The sequence below is a fragment of the Acinonyx jubatus genome, chromosome D1, assembly GCF_027475565.1.
Source record: "Acinonyx jubatus isolate Ajub_Pintada_27869175 chromosome D1, VMU_Ajub_asm_v1.0, whole genome shotgun sequence".
Classification (NCBI taxonomy): domain Eukaryota; kingdom Metazoa; phylum Chordata; class Mammalia; order Carnivora; family Felidae; genus Acinonyx; species Acinonyx jubatus.
Window position 1 is genome coordinate 98,867,062 of NC_069390.1, and position 21,464 is coordinate 98,888,525.

The 21,464-nt window shown below is 49.4% G+C and overlaps 1 protein-coding gene across 2 annotated transcripts in view; it reads left to right on the forward strand.

Moving 5' to 3' along the window:
- Positions 1-21,464, forward strand: part of BUD13 (BUD13 homolog) — a 271,251-nt gene that overhangs the window by 38,864 nt on the left and 210,923 nt on the right. For both annotated transcript variants that reach the window (XR_003413268.2, XM_027036574.2), the window contains exon 10: positions 20,066-20,136. Coding sequence is in view for 1 of the 2 variants with exons in the window: in XM_027036574.2 (XP_026892375.2) it covers positions 20,066-20,093 (28 nt within the window). In the remaining variant the exon portion in view is untranslated. The remainder of the gene's footprint in view (positions 1-20,065; positions 20,137-21,464) is intronic.

Sequence of the window (21,464 nt, forward strand, 5' to 3'; positions counted from 1 at the left end):
TACTTTTGTCTAGTTTCTTCAACTGTGACTTTGAGTCCCATACTATCTTCTCTGAAGTCACTCTGGTTTGCTGCCCCTTTTAAAGCACAGCACCTGGCTTGGGTCCTAAGGCACAGGGTATTCTGATCAGAGGACTGATCATAAGACTGTTACTTCCCTGCATCTAGATATTATATTATAATCAATGTATTTAAGGTTGAATTAGTTTCCATAGTGATCACATCCCACCATTGATTCCCACTGAGAAAACCATCGTCAGAAGTTCCCACTGCTCCTTTACACGTGTTGTGAGAGGAGATGGAGCCACGTTACTCCCTTTGCCTACTTGGGCAGTTGGCATTTTGGGCCACTATAGTTAACTCCAGCCCCTAGAAATCCCACTGTCTTGCTCTTTGACACTTTCTCATCATGTAAGGTAATGGGATGGTGGACCTTGTCCTGGTTTTTCTTGGTGCAGGAGAGGAGGAGGCTGGAATGGGGCTTATCTGGGCCCATTCCTTCTCCTAAGGTTCAGCCAACATGGTCTCATGCTGGAGAGGACTTAACTTCTGAGTTACAAATTAGAAAGTCTTTCACTGTGGAGTTTAGAGAAACTTTTGACAAAGACAAACACAAGCAACCACTTGAGGTGCTGGGAGACCTCTAGGGGATATGGCAGGGGCTAGAAGGGCCTTGTCTTGCCCGGTTCTGCTTAGGGACTCAAAATGCAAACTTGTGCTGCTGCTGTAAGTGCAGGGTCAGCTTACCAAGTCAGCCTTTTTTTCTGAGTTTTCATGGCATTTTGTAGTCAACATTCATCTGCTGTTTTGTGGATCATGAGGTCCTCTGGCCAGGACTCTTAGTCATTTTCTTATTTTTATTCATATTCTTATTTTCTTAGGCCTTTTGCTCATTTTCAAATCCCAAGCTCCTAGACTAAGGAATTATACCTTAGAACTAATAGCTGTCCTTTATTTAGTGCTGCTATGGGCCAGGCACTCTCCTCTATACATTAATTTCATAAAAACTCAATAAATTTGATGTTAATGTTTCCATTTTGTAGACAAGGAAGCTGAGGCTACAGACCACAGAGCTTCTAAAGTCTATGCTATTTGTCTCAATGACTGAATGAATAAGTCTTGTGGTTACTCTGGGTAAGAGTAGGCCAAAGTTGGTTCATTGCCTTCCGGTTGCTCCCCCAAACTTCTTAGTGGAGGTTTCTAATTAGCAGAGCTAATAATTGATTGTCATGTATGCAGCATTAGATGAATGCTTAATTAGTACATGGACCTCCTGTCAGATATTCATGGAGTGGCTCTGCCAACCAACCCAGTACCAGTGACAGGTAGTTTGTAGCTTTCATGGGAACAGGGTAAGGGAAGCATGATTATCCCAGTATTGATGGAGAGACTGAGGATAGGAATGCCCCCAGGGTCATGTGGGAGGCAAATTGAGGAGGAAGCCTTTATCTACAACATGTGTTGAGTCTGCTCAGCATTCTGTCAAAGTCCTTTGTGACCTGACCTATCAACCCTTTCCCTGGAATTTCTGGACTTCTCACTTGCCTGATCAAACACCACAGGTTCCAATCTCTGTGTTTTTCCAAGCTGCTTCTGCTATTCTGTTTTTTTCTCCCCATAGCAGAACCTTACTCATCCCAGATCAAGTGTTTCCTTTATGGAGTTTTCCCTGGCTTCCTTGCTATGGACAGAATGGCTGAATTAAGTGCTTCCTATTTATGTAATATTTGTAAATATTTATACACTCAACATAGGATCACCTAAATCAATAAACAAATATTAAGAGACCCAAAGGGAGAAATAGATGGCAATACAATAGTGGTGTCCTTTAATACCCCATTTACACCAATGGATAGATCATCCAGACAGAAAATCAATAAGGAGGGGTGCCTGGGTGGCTCGGTTGAGCATCTGACTTTGGCCAGGTCATGACCTCATGGTTCATGAGTTCGAGTCCCACATCAGGCTCTGTGCTGACAGCTCAGAGCCTGGAGCCTGCTTCAGATTCTGCGTCTCCCTCTCTCTCTGTGCCTCTCTCACTCACACTCTGTTTCTCTCTGTCTCTCTGTCTCTGTCTCTCTCTCAAAAAATGAATAAAGATTAAAAAAAAATCAGTAAGGCCTTAAATGACACATTAGACCAGATGGATTTAATAGTTATGTATACAGAACATCCCATCCAAAAGCAGCAGAATACACATTTTTCTCAAGGACACATGGAACATTCTCCAGGATAAATCATATGTTAGGCCACCAAACAAGTCTTAATGAATTTAAGAAGACTGAAATAATATCAAGGATCTTTTCTAACCACTATGGTATAAAACTAGAAATTAATTACAAGAAGAAACTGGAGAAAAGAAAACAAGAACACAAATATGGGGAGATTAAACAACATGCTACTGAACCAGTGGGTCAACAAAGAAGTCAAAGGAGAAATAAAAACTTACCTTGAGTCAAATGAAAATGGAAAAATACAACATACCAAAATTTATGGGATGCAGCAAAAGCAGTTCTAAGAGGAAAATTCATAGTGATACATGCCTACCTCAGGAAACAAAAATCTGAAACAATCTAACTTTACACTTTAAGGACCTAGAGAAAGAACAAATGAAGCCCAAAGTTAGTAGAAGGAAGGAAATAACAGATCAGGGTGGAAATAAATGAAATAGAGACTAAAAAGATCATACAAAAGATCAGTGAAACTAAGAGTTGGTTCTTTGAAAGGAAACAAAATTGATAAACTTTTAGCTAGGCTCACCAAGAAAAAAAAAAGAGGGCTCAAATAAATAAAATCAGAAATGAAAGAGGAGACATTGCAACTGATACCACAAATACAAAGCATCATAAGAGCCTACTGTGAACAACTGAACATCAACAAACTGGACAACCTAGAAGAAGTGGATAAGTTCTAGAAACATACAAAATTCCAAGAGTAAATCATGAAGAAATAGAAAATATGAATTGATTGAAGAGGAGGGAGCACCTCCAAACTCATTTTATAAGGCTAGCATTGCTCTGATACCAAAAACTGACAAGGGCACACCAAGAAAAGAAACTTACAGGCCATTATCTCTGGTGAACATAGATGAAAAAAAATCCTCAACAAAATACTACCAAACTGAATTCAACAATACATTAAAAAATTACACACAGTGTCCAAGTGGGATTTATTCCATCATTGCAAGATGGTTTGACATCTACAAATCAACATGGTACACAGTAACAAAATGAAGGATAAAAATCATATGATCATCTTAATAGAAACAGAAAAAGCATTTGACAAAATTCAACCTCCATTCATGATTAAAAACTCAACAAAATGGGTATAGATAGATGCCATGTACCTTGACATAATAAGGCCACACATGACAAGTCCACGGCCAACACCATATGCAATGATGAAAAGCTGAAAGCTTTTCCTCTAAGATGAGGTACAAGACAAGGAGGTCCAGTCTCACCATTTTTATTAAAATAGTATTAGAAGTCTTAGCCAGAGCAGTTAGGGAAGAAAAAGAAATAAAAAGGTTTCCAAATTGGTAAGGAAGAAGTAAAACTGTCACTATTTGAGGATGACGTGATTTTGTAAAACCCTAAAGACTCTACCAAAATAGTGTTAGAACTAGTAGATAAATTCAGTAAAGTCACAGGATACAAAAATCAATTTATAAAAATCTGTTGGATTTCTATACACTAACAACAAGCTAGCAGAAAGAGATGTTAAGAAAATATATATTGCATCAGAGAGAAAAAAGCACCCAGGAATAAGTTTAACCAAGGAGGTGAAAGACCTGTACAGTGAAAACTGTAAGACATTGATGAAAGAAAGTGAAGAGGATACCAATAAATGGAAAGATATTCAGTGCTCATGTTAGAAGAATTAATATTGTCATAATGTTCATCCTACCCCAATCTAAAGATTCAGTGCAATCCCTATCAAAATTCCAATGGCATTTTTCACAGAAACAGAACAAACTCATAAAATGTGTATGGAACCACAAAAGACTCCAAATAGCCAAAGCAATACTGAGAGAGAAAATCATCACATTCCCTGATTTCAAACTGTATCACAAAGCTATAGTAATCAAAACAGTATGGTATTGACATAAAAAGAGACTCATAGGTCAATGGAACAGAATAGAGAGCCCAGAAATAAACCCACACATATATGGCCAATTGATTTATAATAAAGTGGGTAAGAATATACAATGAGGAAAAGACGGTCTGTTCGATAACTAGTGTTGGGAAAATTGGACAGCCACGTACAAAAGAATGAAACTAGACTACTACCTTATACCATTCACAAAATTTAACTCAAAAGGGATTAAAGACTTGAATGTGAGACCTAAAACCATAAATCTGGAGAAAACACGGGGAGTAAGCTCCTTGACTTAGGTCTTGGTGATGATTTTTTGATTTACCTCCAAAAGCAAAGGCAACAAAAGCAAAAATAAACAAGTGGGACTACATCAAACTAGCATCTGTCCAGCAAAGGAAACCATCAACAAGGTGAAAAGGCCACCTACCTTTGCAAACCTTATATCTGAGAAACGGTTAATATTCAAAATATATAAAGGACTCATACAACTCAATAGAAAAAAAAACCCAATGAAGTAGTGGGCAGAAGATCTGAATAGCCTTTTTTCCAAGGAAGGCATACAGATGGCCAACAGACACATAAAAAATGCTCAATATCACTAATGATCAGGGAAATGCAAATGAAAACACAATGAGAAATGGAGTGGGGACTGTTGCTGCTGAGTCCCAGAATGCATAACTACTGGTTCCTGATGTAGATAGTATGCATTTGTATATTACTTTGCAGCTAATTTACATTAACTTCGCTGGATGATAGGACATAGAAATTCCCCAATATCTGTAACCCCATTCCCATCCTACAAAGAAACACAGTGGTCTCTATACTTCTGAACTTAGGAATCCCAACTCAGATAGGTGGAGAGAAGGGGGATCCCTAAGAGCCTTGCATCAATCAGGTAACAGCACAAAAGGAAGGGATCCAAGCGTCCTGCTACCCTGGGGCTGACTGCTCTGATTTCTCTTCCTCATCTCTTAGGTTGGGGATGGGAGCTTGTGAAATGTCTGTATTGATTTTGCAACTCAGGCTAAGGAGTCATCTTGGGGAAAGCGGGTAAAGGAGAGAGGCTTTGCAATCTATGTGGGCCTTTCGGAAGGGCAAGAGGACACACGCCAGAGCAGTACGAGGCAGCCAGCTGGATGGGGCTGTCCCGCTGCAACGTGGACGGACCGAGGCACGCTGCTCCCTGTTGCCATTTGCTGGACACATGTAAAGATAGCATCTTACTCCCCTCAGGCTTCTACCTTGTTGCTGAGCTGGCTCTTCTGTCTTCCTTTTTACTGTTCCTTTTGTCAGGTGTCTCCCCACGCCTTGGGAAAGACCCGCATCCCTTCTGTCCCCAGGCTAGACTGTTGACATTCTGGTGCTCTGGCCCAGGACAGGGGCTCTCACTTTCGCTCTTGGTGCTGACTGAAAGGGCGTAGCTTCACCTCTGCTTGGGGACTGAGAGAAGGTTGCTTGTCTCTATGCTCAGAGCATCTCCGCTTTCTCCCCAGGCTCTCTGGGACCCTGTACTGGCCTGTGATTAGAGAAGCCATTTATTTTCTTGTCCAAACTAGGACACTTCTGAGAGTAAATGGTGTGTTTGTGTGCATGAGCACACATGTACTATTAATAATTATGCCGAGAAAACACGTGTAAATCAGGACTGTCCCCGGTAAACTGGAATTCATGGTGAGCATGGTTCTGAGGGTCTGCTGGCCTTCCTCTCATCCCTAGGGGAGGTGTGGAAGGTGAAGGCAGCCAGCGGAGGCTACTGCGGCACCAGCTCCGTGTACAGGTCTCTGAGCCTGGAGAGCTCCCTTTGCCACTGAGGGGTTGGGGAAGGAAAGGCTGGGGAGCAGAGGCTGGGTGTGGTGGGTGAAGCTGGTTGTGGTAAAGGGTGCATCCCCTGCTGATGAGGTAGGAGACAGTGAAGTCTGGGCTCATCTAGGCCTGATTTACAAACTAATAAGAAGGCTATGTGTTCCTTCTAGTGGAGCTGGGGACAAAGCCCAAGCCCCTGCGGGCCTGGTTTCTCAAAAGCTCCCTGTAATTCCTGGATCGGACCGTGCCTCTCCTGAATCCCGGCAGTTTTTTCCTGCCCCTTCAGACGATGACTGGGCAAGTGGGTTTGCGGCACTATCAGCTCCCGAGGCTGGCACCTGCCTAGGTGAATCAGCAAGAGGGCTCATGGGGTCAGCCCAGGGACATCCTGTGTCAGAGGGGACTGTAGGAATACCTAGAATCTTCCCTGCCTGACTTGCAGATGGAGAATGCAGACCAGCCATGGAGTCCTATGAAGGAGAAGGGCTCTCCTGGAAACTTCTAGCCCTCTCTCCTCATCTAGTTTTTAACTCTGGCAGCAAGACTCCATTTCTGTCTCCTTGTCCCCCCCATCTCCACCCCCCCACCCAACACGCCCCGCCAGGAGGACTTCCCTCCCTTGACTCCGAAGTGCACAGTTGGGAGACCTTGTTGCTTGTGGGAGGAACGGATCTCTGTAGGCTGAGGTCCTTCCTCTACTCTGGCCTGGGGAAAGCCTTGGTGGCTGAATGGAGTCTGATCCCCCGCTCCCCAGCCTGTGATGTCCTGTACTGGCTCACACCAGCTCCCGTGTCCCATCTCCTCTCCCTACTCACCTTAAGGGAAAAGTAGTATCTGACTTTGCAGACCATGTGTTGGTGATCATACCCCTAGCTCCTCAACCTTTGGCCTCAGTGATGGTAAAAGGGGAGATGTTCTAAGCAGGCTGTGGGTAGAGCTGCTCTGCCTAAGCAGAGAATTCTGGAGCCGCAATGGGTATCCAGGGTAGCCACAGGGATTACCATGGCAACACGAAAGGCAAGCCTAGTGGTGAGGAGGTGGGGCTGGAGCAGGATTCCTGGGGTGGTCAGAGTGGGGCTTGAGGGTAAGAGAGATGAACCCACCCCTGCCCCTGACAGAGGCCAGTGTGCCCCCTCCTGTTGCCCCTGGTCAGCCGTAACCCCGCCCTCTCTTGCATGCTTCTGTGAAGTGCCCAGCCTGGGCAGAGGGTCTGCTGGTGTGTGGAGAGCTGGTGGCTCTAGAGCGGGGAGGGGAGCCCAACTCAACTGCAGAGATTTGTTTTCTCAGTCCGTCCAAAGAATGGCAATGGGTTTTGGACTGTTCCAGCTGCTTCTCTACCTGGGGGACCTTGAGCCATCAAAGTTAACCTAGACTAGTAACCAGGGATCAATTACTGGCCTGTAATGTGCTTTCCAACTTCCCTTGCAAAAAGCAGCCTGTTTGGACAGAAAATGAAAGTGCTTTTCTTGCTCTCTGGCGCCACTGAGACAGTCTGACGCCTGCCCTCCCCACTGCCCGCTGCCCACTCCTCACTCATTGCCTCCCTCCATTAGGCAAGGCTGAGTTAACCCCTTGGGCACCAGGTTTGGGGTGCCGGTGGGTTGCTGTTGCCCTCTCCAGACCTGCCCCTCCCTCAGCTCAGTTCTCAGGAGCGAGGAGCAGGCCAAGTCCAGTGCCTGCCAGCCTCCTCCCCACCCTCCCTCTGGCTGCCAAATCTGACTTTGATTAGCGTGTGAGGGGGGAAGAAAGCAGGAAAATAGAATATTAAAATCTTAATTCAATTTAAAACACTGTCATTCACAGGCATGCCAAACAGTGAGATGACTAATTATTATGCAAATGAGGCAGATAGAAAAGTGATTAATAATTGCACAAATTAAAAATTATTGTAAACATCCTGTGACGAGCGATAAGTCCGATGGAGAGGCGAGGGCGGTGGGCCGGGGAGGCCACGGCGGAGCCGGCTCCTGCATCCTTATTTCCTCATTAGGGGGATTTAATTAGTGCCTGATGATGGGGCTCAGTGCTGCCAGCGGTGGAGGAGTGGGCGGCCGGCACCGGGGCTGGCCGCGCTGGTGCTCAGTCCCTTTCCTGCTCCTCCTCACCACCCTGTGGCCAGGCAGGAGCTGGCTGAGCATGAGGAAGGGCCGGGGTGGGGTGGGGTGGGGCGGTGGGGAGGCAGGCTGGCCACCCTGAAGGACCGGTGCAGTGCAAAGTTTCTCTGCTGCTTTCTGCTGGCCTGTACCAGCCGCTGCCTCCCATCTGGGCCAGGGGCAAGGGTGAGGAGGCTTATCCTGGTTCAGCCATGCAGATTCCTGAGGTCCAGTGAAGGGACACATGGAGCATCACTACAGTGCTGAGAGTGAGGGGCAGTCAGGTGCATGAGGTTGCATCAGGTGCATGAGGGCTTGTGCTTACTCTGGGTTTGTTTTCCTGACCCTGGGGGGCACACAGGGACCAAGTCGGGGCCCTGGGCTCAGTGACCTGCCTTCTCCATGTCCAGCCTGCATGCAAGCTTCCTCCAGATCGGGCACGCTTAGCAGCTGCTTTGGCTCCGGTTGACTTTGTTGCTCTAGGCTGGGGGCAGAAGTGTCTGAACTTCTCTGTCCCAACAGTGCCACTGGTGCTTTTCAGGGCATGGGCCATCCTGGGCCCCATCCACTGAGGTAGGGCGACAGCTGATGCATTCTCCTTAACAAAACCTACCTGCTAGCTAGAGCACAGCTGCCTCCTGCCAGGCCCTGAGCCCTTAGCAGGAGCAGGGGGAGCTGGGGCCAGGCCTAAGGTGAGGTGGCTGATGTGGCCCACTGCTCTGCCCCAATCACCATGGGCCTTAGGGAGAAGGCCTTCCATGTCCAGAGAAGACGACAGATCAAGGCAGAGGTCAAGGCCTGCTGAAGAGCTATTGCCATTCAAAGGAGCAGGGTGTGCTGGACATGGGGAAAGCTTCTGGGGAGGACTAGGATGGGGAGCTGGTCTTTGAAGGATAGGGAGGACTCAGAAAAGCGGGTAGGAGATGGGGAACAGGGGAGTAGGTTATCCAAGCCTTTATTTTTTTCCCCAAGGAGTCCAGATTTCCTAATAGCTGTTGCCATCCAGGGCTAAGAAACAGGTTTTCATAAGTCAAAGGTCCAGCCTGTGTGTCCCCAGATTTCTCTTCCTGAGAGTGGGAACCAATTATATGCTGGGAGCCTTTGTTGTTGACAGGATGCCTACTTAGCCCCTCCGAGTCTTACTGCCTCAGTCCTGCCTCCCCTGTGCCCCAGATGTCCCTTCGCTTTGGGGGTAGATGTAGGGCCTGGGGCCTGAGTTTGAGGGGACTGATGCCAGGCAGGGAGTTGCTCCCCTCTTTAGGGGTGATTTTCCAAACCAGGCTGCACGTTCCCCTGAGGCAGCCCCCACACCAGGAAAGCACAATTTGGTGGTTGCTGCTCAAAGAGTTGCTTACTCCCTCTTCCAGGGCAGGGTAGTCCTGCTGCGGCTCCCCTGGGGCAGGCTGCATCCCTACCCACCCATGCTCCTTTTCAAGAGAAGGGCAGCCTAGACTGTAGCACTTAGTGGAACCCATGCATGCTCCACAGGGAATGCCTAGTCATCTCCAAAGGTCCTTAGTTGGCATGATGCCCTCTGAAATCCCCATGTGCCTAGGAATGCCCATGTGGCCTTTGCTCCCTGGGACACCCCAGAGTTTCCCAGTAACTTTCCAGTATGTCCCCAGCAACTCCTATTGCTTTCTTATGATGCCCCAGTATCTTTCTGATAGAATCCCTGTAAGGCCCCAGCACTCATGAAATCCCAGAACACTCTAGTATCAACATCCCAGTGTTCTTCAGGATTTCCAGTAGAGTTCATCAGTTCCCAAAGTACCCCTCCTCCCCACCACTGCCAGCTGGGAACAGTGGAAGGGGATCTGCTGCCCTCCCCTCCCTGGGCCCTGCCACCAGGAAGGGAGAGAGGTTCTTTGCCCCCAGCCTCTGCAAGACACCTGGGCTTCCCTCCAGTGGGAAGTGGCGGGAAGGGGAAGGGAGAGGAAACTAACATCTGTTGAGTGCCAACTATGTCTTATGCATTTCATTTAGAGAAGTGAACTGATTTTTCCCAGTCATTAGGTGGCAGGAAGAGACCTGAGGGCAGCTCTCTTGGGTCCTGCTGCACCCCTGCAGAGAACCAGAGGAGGCAAATCCCAGGGGCCGGGGATGCATAGGGTGGGGAGAGGTGGGTCAGTGGTCTCTGGCCTCCTTCCTCCCCCCTGCTGGTTGTTTTAGTTGTTTTCTCGGTTCCCAGGAAAGGAAGGAAAGGGGTTATGACTGGTTAGGCTTCTTTTGGAATGAAGCTCTGGTTCCTGGGAATGTTGTGGCTCTCAAGTGGCTGCAGGTGTCAGATCACACCCCTCTTCAGGTGTCAGGTGCTCTATCCGCAGCCCACCAGACCCACAGACTGGTCCAGATATACCCAGTTCCAGGGACAGTCTGAGGTTCTGGGCTCACCCCTGGCCCTTCCCTCAGCCCTGGCCATAGCCCCGGGCGCCAGGCTCCAGGTTAGCGTCAGCCTCCCCTACCCCTCCCTCATGCTAGCTGTAGATATGCTGCCCATGTCAGCCGCCCATCTGCTTCTCTTCCCCTGGCTGCCTTCCCGGGCATGGGAGACACTTGCAAGGTGACTTTGAACAGTGCAGACTCAGCGGGAAGGGGGATGGGAGCAGCTCTGCAGGTGGGGAAATGTGAACTAGACAGGTGGGGGCCTTTCCCTCCCCTGCCCTAGCTATGTCCCTCTACCCTGAGCATGGATGGAAGGGCAGAGAGGGCAGGGAGCACTGGATGAGGGAGTCTGTGCTGGTGGGCTGGCTTCACCCCACCAAGCACTCGGACGCCCTGCTCCCACCTGGGGGTGCAGAAGAGAGGAGGAGTGACTCTGGTCCAGGGTTGGGCAGCAGCTGTCCTACCCATTCAGGGTGGGGAGAAGAATGTTTTAGTATATCTTGGCTCCCCAGTCATCTCCTCCCCACCCCACTCCCACTTTGGTGGAATCTTTGAAAAACATGTACTGGAAGGTTTAGGATTTAGGCAGTTTAGAGACAGACAGACTGCCTAGGTTCATATTCTTCTCCATCATATAATAGCTGTGTGATCTTGGACATATTACTTAGGGTCTCTGAACCTCAGTTTCTCTCTTCATAAAATGTGGCCAATACTGTTACTTACCTGTCACATAGTAAATGCTCAATTAAAACATTTAATGATAGATGCACTTTTCTGTGTGCATATGTGCATATCATATGTGAAGTGTATCATGCTTCATATAATCATACTTGCACACATATGTGATCATGAATGGGTTTTGTGTGTGCTCTGTTGTTCCCCACTTTGCTCTTTGTTGTTGCCTCCAGAAGGTTGGGTGGGGGGTCAGGGGTCTGCTCCTGACCACTCTGGCTACTACTCAGGGGGCTGAATTCTGCTCGGGAAAGTCGGGTCCAGAGGGGAGAGGGCTTAGCCTAGGGCAGGGGAGCTGGAGCTTTGCTGAGGGAAGGGAAGGTGGCCTGGGGTGTGTGTCAGGAGTCCCAGGTTGTCTCAGGGCAGCAGAGGCTTGAAGCAGTTGGGAAGATATCTTTCGCTCGAGCTCACCCCTCCATCCCATTAGTGCCCACACCACGTTCTCCATATCAGAATCCACAGTGCCTCTGCCAATGCCCTGGCCAGTGAGGAGAGCCACTGGCGCTTGCTGCTTGTGCCTGGGGGAGGTCTTTTGGAGGTCAAGAGGGATTTTTAGCTCACAGGTTGGCTCCTTCTACTGGTTTACCCTAAAGTGGGAACAATTTGGTGAGATTGGGGGTCTCCCATAGGCGGAGACTTCATGGAGTCTGTGGTCTGGGGCTCCTTCTATGAGGCCTGAGCGATGGGATGGCTTCTGGTGAGTTTTCTGCAGGAGATGGTCTGTCTGATAAGAACTGCAGGGTATGGGGTCTTCGCCTGAGGATCTGGTGAGTAGGTGCTGACGTCAGCATGAGGGAGGAGGCTTTGCCTTCTGTGTCCTCTTTATGCCCCTACTGCTCCGGGAAGCCTTTAGCCCTGGCAGGGGCTGGTGGAGGTGGGGAGGAAGGAAAAGGAGCTGATCCCTGACATAGTGGTGTCTCTGGTGGCAGTGAATTTGGGACTAAAAATCGATAATGCCGATGTATGCCAGCCGTGCTTAATTGCAGAATCACTGAGGACAATCTGAGATAAAAATCACTAAAAATATCGACTCCAGGCATCAGGTTTGTGCCTCCTTCCTGAACACCCCCAATGTAAAATAAATCTCTCTGCATCTTTATGGCTATGGCTGAGCGTTTCTCAGAATCGTTGGTGAGGTGTAGGTCAGGTAGACAGTCTACTCTCCTTGAGTCTGGTTTCCCCTGCCAGATATCCCAGTGAAAACAGGTGGGAACGCACGGAGGGATACTGTGAGCAAGAAAAGTCAATGGTCTGTACACCCGGCATAGGGGACATTGTGGTTGTCCCCCTCACCCCAGCCATAGTGACAGTGAGGAGGGAGAACGGGCAGCTGGAATGTTTATGAACCTCTTTTCTCTCTTTTTCTTTTCAATTACAATGATACCTCAGGTAATTAACTGCTAATAACCTTGTTAATTTAAAATGGATCCTCTCCCTTCTGGCCATCACAGGGAAGACTCGAGTCACAAACAGTCAACAAGTTTGGAGGAAAGGGGACGGGAGTGAGCAGAAGAGACGGGGAACGAATCTGGGTGGGCAGGCAGAGCTGTGGCCGTTTGGTCCCACCTGGTTACCAGCAGTGCTTTGGAGCTGTAGGAAAAGTTCCTCGTAGGTAGAGGGCACTCCGATGGGCCCTGTGGCCATGGGGACGTAGAGGCAATGCAATCCCTGGCAGCCCCAGCGGATTCCCACACAACACCCCTTGTCACACCGCATCACTCAGCTTAGGAAGAGAGCTCTGGTTCCCCACACTAGGCTTTTACTGTGGCCTGGCCTTCAGCCTACGGTATCTGCCGATCAGGAACTGTTGCTTATCCTTGGGCTCATGATCCTGGGAGCCCTGCATGCTGAGTGAAGGGCACGTCTCCCAACTTCACCCCTTCCCAATCTCAGGGATTTGGGATAAGCTCAGGAAGAAAATGAACTTGAGCTGGATGATTTAGACGTTTGCCTTGAGTCGGTGTGTAGACGAGGTATCTGTGATCTTTCCCAGTTCATGAAACTCATTCAGTTGACAAATTTTAAAGTGTAAAGTGCAGCTGAGGTCTCTGTGCCACAAAGGTGAAGAAAGATGTGGTCTTTGTCCTCAAGGACCTTATGGTTTCATGGCCTGTCCGGTGAACAGATAATTGCAACACAAATTATGTAGAGCACAGGGAAGAAGATACCTCATCTGGTAGAGTATGGGAGCCAGGGAAGACTTTACAGAGGAGGGGACATTTGAAGTGGGCATTGATAGATAAAGGGGAGTTCTCTAGGCAGGCAGCATGGAAAGTAGAAGGCCGTTCGCAAAGAGGAAACGGCATGGAAGTATGAGAGGCCATGGCTGCTGGGGAAATGGAAAGTGCCTTGTATGGATGGAACACAGGCTGAATACAGGGACAAGAAGGTGGCTGGAAAACAGGGCCAGATCTTGAGGAGTTGGTAAGATTTCTTCTGAGGGTTGACCTCCCTGGCCCAGGACAACCAGGGGCCACGCTCCACAGCTGGGTGCCTAGGGAGGCTCCAGCCTTGCGGCATTAGCTCCCAAAAGGCTTGACAAGGAGCTCCCCATCCCCTTGCCTTTCTCTTTCCATTTTTGAGTAACAGAAGAGGTGTTGGGGCATGGGAAAGGATAGGTGGAGATTTAGGGATCAGTAGGGCCCCAGGTTCAGGTTCTCCAAGTGGCTGCTTCTTTCTGTCCCACAACTGCTTTGAGACCATTTAAGAGGCTTTGAGCTTTGAGTCCAGGGTGTGTATAGGGCATCTGTTCTCTCCCCTGGGAAGTCCCTGCTCCCAAGCTGGAAATCTATTCCCAGTAACCACCTTACTCTACTGCCCTGGGATGGTGCCTGAGCTCAGCCTGGAGGTGGCCCCCTTCCTTCCCCAAACTTTGGCTTCTGGAAGAGGCCTGAGTGGAGGTGCTTGGTGTGGTTCTTGGTGGGCTGACAGCTGGAGGGGCACTATCCCTGTCCGGGAGGGATATGATTACTTCCAGGGAGCCCATCAGCCTCCTCTCCCAGCAGATCTGTTCACCATCCCCAGACCCTTGGCCTCCCCTAGTGGGCAGAATCATTAGTTTCTGAGTTGGGCAAAAACAGTCCAAGCCTCCCTTCTCCCTTCTCCTTCCTGCTGTTTCAGTATTTTTTTTTCCCCCAAGACAAACAGCCACAAACCTCCATCTCTTAATGAAACTGTTTGATGATGATTAATTGTGCAGCCGCCTCATTTGCATGCACAGGCTGTGGCTTCCCGGCTTCTCTCCCACCCTCCTCCACCAGGAACCCTCTGTGTGCCTCCGGAAAAACAGAGACCTGGTAACTCCAGTGTCTGCCCACACTCAGGCCGCCCTGCCAGCCACTTGCCACTTCTCCAGTGGGGCACAGGGGCTGGCCTGTGCAGCCACATTTGGGGCTACGGGACAGGGGCATGTATCATGAACTCTGGACCCAACCCAAGAAGACAGGGTGCTTGGGTCTTACCTAGTTTTTCTCCTCTACTTGCCAACTGTTTGGTCTTAGATGAGCCATGAACCCCTCTGGCTCCAGTCACCTCTTCCAAAAAATGGGAATTTCACAAATATCATGTCAGTGGGCTGTGTCCATCTGTCCATCTCCAGTGTTGAGTATGGCGAAGGTGCTACTGAAGTAGTTTTTTGAATGACTGTTTGCATCAAATGGCCTCTTAGGATCTCTTAAGATGTTAACTCCAAGATTCTATGGGATTCTTACTTTTGCCAAGGTTCTAGTTCCGCATGCTGTCATGAAGCACCCACTAACCTCTCATGTAGCACCCACCGTGTGTATATCCTGTCCTCATCATGGAAACCCCCGGAGCCTTGCAGGCCTCACACCAGAAAGCTCTGTTTTGGAGGGGGCTAGGGTGGTGGCTGCCTGAGGCTTGCACATTCAGCCCCTGGTGGCACAAGGGGGCCAGGGCCAGGGGGAGGAGCCCAAAGTCTGTGGTGTTGATGTGCTTTCAGTGTCAAAGCCCAATGTCCCTGAAGTTCATGTAGGTGTCAGACCAGGCAGGAGGAATGTTATCGAGTGGGTTTTGAAAGGGCAAAGTTCACACCGAGTTACAAAGCACTGACCCTGAGCTATCTGTCATGCGTTGGGTAGAAGGGAAAATGGGACTTCTAGGCAATGAATCTTGAGTTTTCTAGGTCAGGGAATTCTCTAGCTGAGGACACTTTTCCTAGAAAATGAGCATATGTTCCTACTGACCCAAAAGTGTACTGAGGACCTTTTTAAGGTTCCCGGACCTGAGGTGAAGGACCCCTGTCTGGTCTGGGAGTTTTAGGAAGCCAGAGGCGTGTAGGGGTCAGCAGGTACCGTGGGAACCAAATGGCCTCCCCAGGGTCTATGAGGGAAGTCTGAGGGTGGCCTCCTGGGAAGGGACAGAACTCCCTGTGGGGAGAACTTTTACCTGGAGACTAAGAAGTGACCCTGGAACTAGAAGGCAAGTAGGCTCTGAAGCGAAGCACAGGAGCTGAAGGATAAAGGGCCTTGATTTGACCTTGGAGCAGAAGTAGGGATGGAGCCAGTGCGAAGGCAGGTGGCAGATCCTTAGGACAGCAGGTGAGGTCTGAGGTGGAGAGATGAGGCCGCAGTGAGAAGACCTCTAGATTGGGGTGTGGAGGGGCTAGAGAGGAGTGTATGTTGACGCTGGGGCTTGGGGGTTCCTGAGGGGAGAGGAGTCAGGGGACTGTGACAGGGTGGGGCTTCACCTTATCAGTGGTTCAACTTTCAGAGTCATATGTGTGATAGGTGTTGCCCAGGAGACAGGCTTGGAGAGCTTAGAAGTCATGTTCATTGAGATTGAGAGGAGGGAGGGCATCACAGTGGGGGAGCAGATGCTTGCGGAAGGATGGGAGCTGGGATTTTAATGGTCTCTGTGACTCCCAGCCCTGCACTGTGCACCTTACACCATGGGTTCTCGGTTCCTCTGCAGGGGCTCATGCTCTGGATGCCCCTGTCTACCTTTCCCCCACTAGTTGCTTCAGTCAGGTTTTTCCAGAACCATGACCAGAGAGAGGCTCCCTGTCTCTAGTCCATGGTCAGTGGGCTTTGGGGGATCCTGCTCTTTGTGGAGCTGAGTTGGCAGTAGCGTGGCTTGTGACAAACTGCGAGAGGAAGGATTGGAATCAGAGCTTCAGAAGGGTGGCCTTTCTTGGCTGAGTATGTTCAAGAAACCAATGAAGAGAGAGCACTTTGGAGTGTTGGGAAGCGCGCTGGCTGAGGAGGCCAGTGCACTGGGGGCTTGGTGCTGATTGGCTGCTAGCAGTCAGATTGGTCTTGGGTAAGTCACGTTTTCCCTCTCTGTTCCTCAGTTTCTTTATTCATAAAATGGATGATTTATCATCCATTCATCCATCTGTATGTGTGTCCATCCATTATCCCATCCATCCTTCCATCCAGCAATTATTTATTAGATGCCAATTCCATGCTGGGCGCTGGGATGCACAGCAGTGATGAGGTTGACATGATCCCTTCCCTTGGGGACCTCAGAGTGGACAAAAGAACAAAGACATTACAAAAAATAATACCTGTCTTCCAGGGTTGTTTGGAGACTAAACTAATGAGACACTGTGGGAAAGGGCTTTGTACTACAAAGGAGGCTCAGTCGGAGGAGGAGCTAGGGAGACCTTCAGCTTGTCCAGCCTAATGACTCAATGTTTGGTTCCCAAACCCCTCCATTCCCTCCCTATTATCTGCCTCAGTCATCCCCCCAGAGCTGCTCCTTCCTTCTTTCTGCCCCCTGCCTCTGCCACCTGCTGTGCCTTCCCTGCAGGAGGGAAAGGAAGCCTCGGCATCTGGCAGGGGTGGGGCTGGGAGAGCTGAGCTGATTGCTGCTAATTAGCAGCACTGAACCTTGGCCAAGCTAGAGAGGCAGATAAGGGGAAGTGCAGGTGGTGAGGCAGACCATGGACGGTCCTGCTGAGGGTGTCACAGATTCTCCAGGGATAGGTCCCGGGGTCACCCCTCTCCCTTGCCACCCCTTGGCAGTGTCTAGGCACTGTCACCCATGACTGCACAGTGGAGAGGGTTGGGCTGCCGTAGAAGAAGAAGCAGATGGTCTAGAAGGGAGGACCCTTCCAGCGGGGCCTTCTACCCACTCTTGGTATTCTTGTTTCCACACCTCTGCTCGGACCGTCCCTTCTGCAGAAAATGCTCTGCCTTCCTCACTGCATGTCGTCTGTCCTTCCAGATCAGAGTAGACATCTTCTCCTCTACCTGATCTGACCTCCCACCCCGTCCTGTTAAACGCCCATAGCCCTTGAGTCATCCCTGTCTCATGTTGTGTGCGTTCTTCTCCTTTGACTCACACATGGAGGACATGTATCTCCTCTCCCAGCATTCTCCCCTCCCAGAATGAAGTCCTGTCTTCATGCTCAGCACATCACACATTGCCTGACACTGAGTAAATGCCCAACACAGTTTACCAAATGGTGCCAGAATGTCTCGGGGCTGTCTGGGTGCTCAAGGACCATTTCCGAAGGTGCATTTTACAGATGAAGAAACTAGGTATCAGACAGGCCAAAGAATTTTGCTTAAAGCCAAACGGCCAGTAAGAAGTGTTTCTACTTCAAAGTTGGGTCTGTTTTAGGGCAGTTTATTATTATGAGGGACTTCTGGGGACAACAGGTTCAAAGAGCTAAATAATAAATGATAAAAATAACCAAACAAACCAGAGTATGTCGTGATCATACTTCTGATCAACTAATTGGACAATCCATAGGTATGCTGAGTGTGGGGCTCAGGGAAAACCATTTTGCCTAGGAGCCAGACATCCTGCAAGTGTGTTTAAGTGTGTTTGAGCTGACTGGGTTTCCATGAGATCTTTGGGCCCTGCAGAGTTCCTTCTGTAGAGAAATTGCCGCCTGCTGACTTGTCTTTTAAGAGACAAGTTTTTTTATGAAAGAGCAAGCGAGCGTGAGAGCATGCATGCATGTGCAGCAGGAGGCAGAGAGAGAATCCCAAGCAGGCTCTGTGCTGTCAGCATAGAACCTGACACGGGGCTTGAACTCTTGATCCGTCAAACCATGAGATCATGACCTGAGCTGAAATCAAGAGTCGACTGAGCCACCCAGGCCCCCCACTGCCTGCTGACTTTACACCCATAGCTCTGTGGCTGTGAGAACTTTCTAAACTTACACCTTGGTTTTCAGTGCAGAATACCTGAAGTGGGCTGGAGGAGTTGCCAATATGTCCTATGTCACAGATAGGCTTTCTGATATTCTTAAAGTGGTCTCTTTACGAGTCATGTTGCTAAGAGCCTACATTAGCACCTTGCCACTATGGTTCACGTAATGGAACTCTCTTCTGTGATTGACAGGGCCAAAGTGGTCTTTTGACATTTTCTGGTGGCTCAGTATTTGACTCTGTAGTTCCCGAGACTGTCAGAAAAACTTCTGCAGTGCGGGTGGAGGACCAGGTGTAGCAGATGTCTGTTTTCTCTGTCTGCATAGCACCCCTTGCCCAACTTTTTCAGTTACTGTATCCCTACTTCCTTTAGGGTATCGGCTATTCCCCTGTTCTGTGAGGCAACAGGATAGTACTATTAACTGGTCCTCAGGAGTAATCCCATGACTCAGGCCTGGCCATCGCTGGCCACAGTGATTGGCCTTAGAATATATACGTATCTGGCCCACAGTGGGACAGTCACAGAGTCCGGACCTGGATTTCACATGTCGGGGCAGGGGGAGCATGAAGATCTCTTCCTCTGAGATCCTACGTGAGGATAACACAAACCCAGAGGTCATTCCTCCTATGACCTCAACCCAGGGAGGAAGCTCAGATTTGGTAAGGGAGAAAAGGGCAATGCAAAGAGAGATGAAGAAAGAGAGACCCGACAGTGCCATCTGACCTTCTGGTTTTACCCCCGCTCTTCCTAGTTAACACGAGCCAGTGCATCTCCAGTTTTGCAATGTCATTTTAAATCCCTCCTTCGCAATGGAAAGAGTCCCGAGTAAGTGCTGAGCAAGGTTTTATAGATACCCTGTGCGTATTGCACGCACACACGTATATATGTGAAACCACAAACAAAATAGGAAGGACAACTTCAGAATTAAACTCAGTCCATATAGTTTTATGAAAAACTATATTACCCTCCTTTTTGCCAGGGGAACCTTCATCAAGGCCAGCAGCTGACTGTGTGCCTGTGTCTGGGGACCACAGGTATAGCCAACCCTTTCTGGAGAATAGGTTCTGAGGGGCAAAGGGCTCCAGAGAAAACTGGGATGGACTTGGACCCCAGGGGCAAACTCAGCTTTATGCTTCATTTCTGGAGGGCCATCTCTGCCCTAGTGATTACACTGCAGGGTGTGTGTGTGTGTGTGTGTGTGTGTGTGAAATCCAGTGTCTCCCCTCCTCAGGCCAGGTGTTCCTGCCATCTCCCCTCCAGTGTTTGGCTCCTTCCAGGGGTTAGACCTCTGGATCCCTGGGGCCGCCCTGGGGAGGCCCCTCTCTGGACAGTGGGAGCAGGGAACCGGCAGTGGGTTCCCCAGGCTTGGCCTGGTGTGAGCCATGGGGGCTTTATCTTGCCATTAATGGTTTTCTAAATTGGTGGCAGTGGAGCAAAAAACCCAATTTGCGCCTGGAGCACGCATGATTACTATTGTAATAACCTCAGCTAATAAGAATATGATGTGGGGCTAGGCCGGGAGAGAAAACACATTTCTCATTAGCTTTTGATTAATTACTCTACATAATTTCTTAGTTGTGGTGGCCAAGGTGGGGGGGAGGGTTGGGTGTTTCCATCTCCTTCCCTCACCTTAACCCTAGCGGGCTAGGGATATTCTGGGGATCGTGGTATTTCTCCAAGAGCCACTGAGGGACAAATGCCCACCTCTCCTACCACTTGTCTCTGTCCTCCTCCCATCCTTTCCCTGTTTTCTCTCCCCCTTCCCTCTCCAGCCCTTCCTCTCCTTGCCCTCTTAATCTTTTCTCTTTTCTCTTTCTCCTCTCTTTTCAGCCTCTCCGGAGCCTTCCTGGATGTCTGATTGGCACTTGGTGACAGCCCATGCAGTCCCATCACACTGCCAGGTAGGTAGGTAATGACTGGTTTGCAGGTCCCGGCTGATCTGCCCTGAATCCTGAGCCCAGCTGCCCTTTTGGCTCACCTGCTCCTGACACATGATCATTTCTGGCCTGGCTTGAGAGTGGCCCGCCTTGCCTGCCCCACCCCGGTTCTGGGCCATCTCAGGACTCTGTGTGGTTTGGAATTGTTCTTGCCCTCTCACCACCTCACCATATGCCCTCTCTCCTGGTCCCTGGCAGCCAGGGCCAGGCTGGACGTTCCCTCTGTTCCTCACATCTGGGATCCAGTGCTCGATAGGACAGTGCCTGGAGACACTTTCATTTCATCTGTAACTCAGCAGGTTTCTGTTGACTCCTACTGTGTACCCTGAACTGTGCTGGACACAGTGGGAGATAGAAGGGAAATGATAGATGTGGGTCTTGCCATCACTTGGGAAGGTTGTTGACGAGGGACAGAACCTAACATGAGACAGCATATACTGAGCCCCCACTGGGTGAGGCAGAGAGAGCAGGGCAGAGAGGCTTCTCAGGCTGGAGGTTCAGGGAGTCTTCGTGGAGGGGGAGAGCTCAGGTTCGGGTGGGCAGAAGGAGGGAACAGGAGAGACAATTCCAGATGAGGACATAGTATGAGTAAAGACCCAGAGGTGGGAATGCTCAGAGCACTTTTGGAGGACGTGAAGGTGGCCACTGTGTTGTAAGTAGGGGGCTTTCTGTGGGATACGAGCTATAAAGGTAAGTTGAAGTCTCTTTCAGATGTCATGCTGAAGGTTTGGGACATACGTGCTGTCTGGTTGGGGGTTCTGAAAGGTGTGGGGGTGCAGGGATGATCTTATAGCAGTGATTTGCTAGGTGGACAATGGTGGGCTGTGTTAGTTTCCATTGCTACTGTAACAGATTACCACAAAATTAGTGGCTTAAAAGAACACAGATTTATTATCTCACAGTTCTGCAGGCCAGAAATGCAGGTTGATTTGACGATTTTCTCTGCTTTGGGTTTATACAAGACTGAAATCAAGATGTTGGCTGGTTGAACTCCTCTGGGGAGGCTGTGGGAAGGATCCACTTCCAGGCTCATTCAGGTGGTTGGCAGAATGCTATTCCTTGTGGTTGTAGGACCGAGACCCCCGTTCCATTGCTGGCTGTAAACTGGGGCTGCCCTTTTCTCCTAGGGGCTGCTCCCCAGTTCTTGCACACAGGCCCCTATCTCAGGGCCGGTGACAGTGTAGGAAATCCTTTTTTGCTCTTGGAAGCTCTCTGACCTCCCTTTCTGTTGCACCTCTCCCACGATTTTCTCTGCATCTCTCTGACCTCAGCTAGAGGAAGTTCTCTGCTTC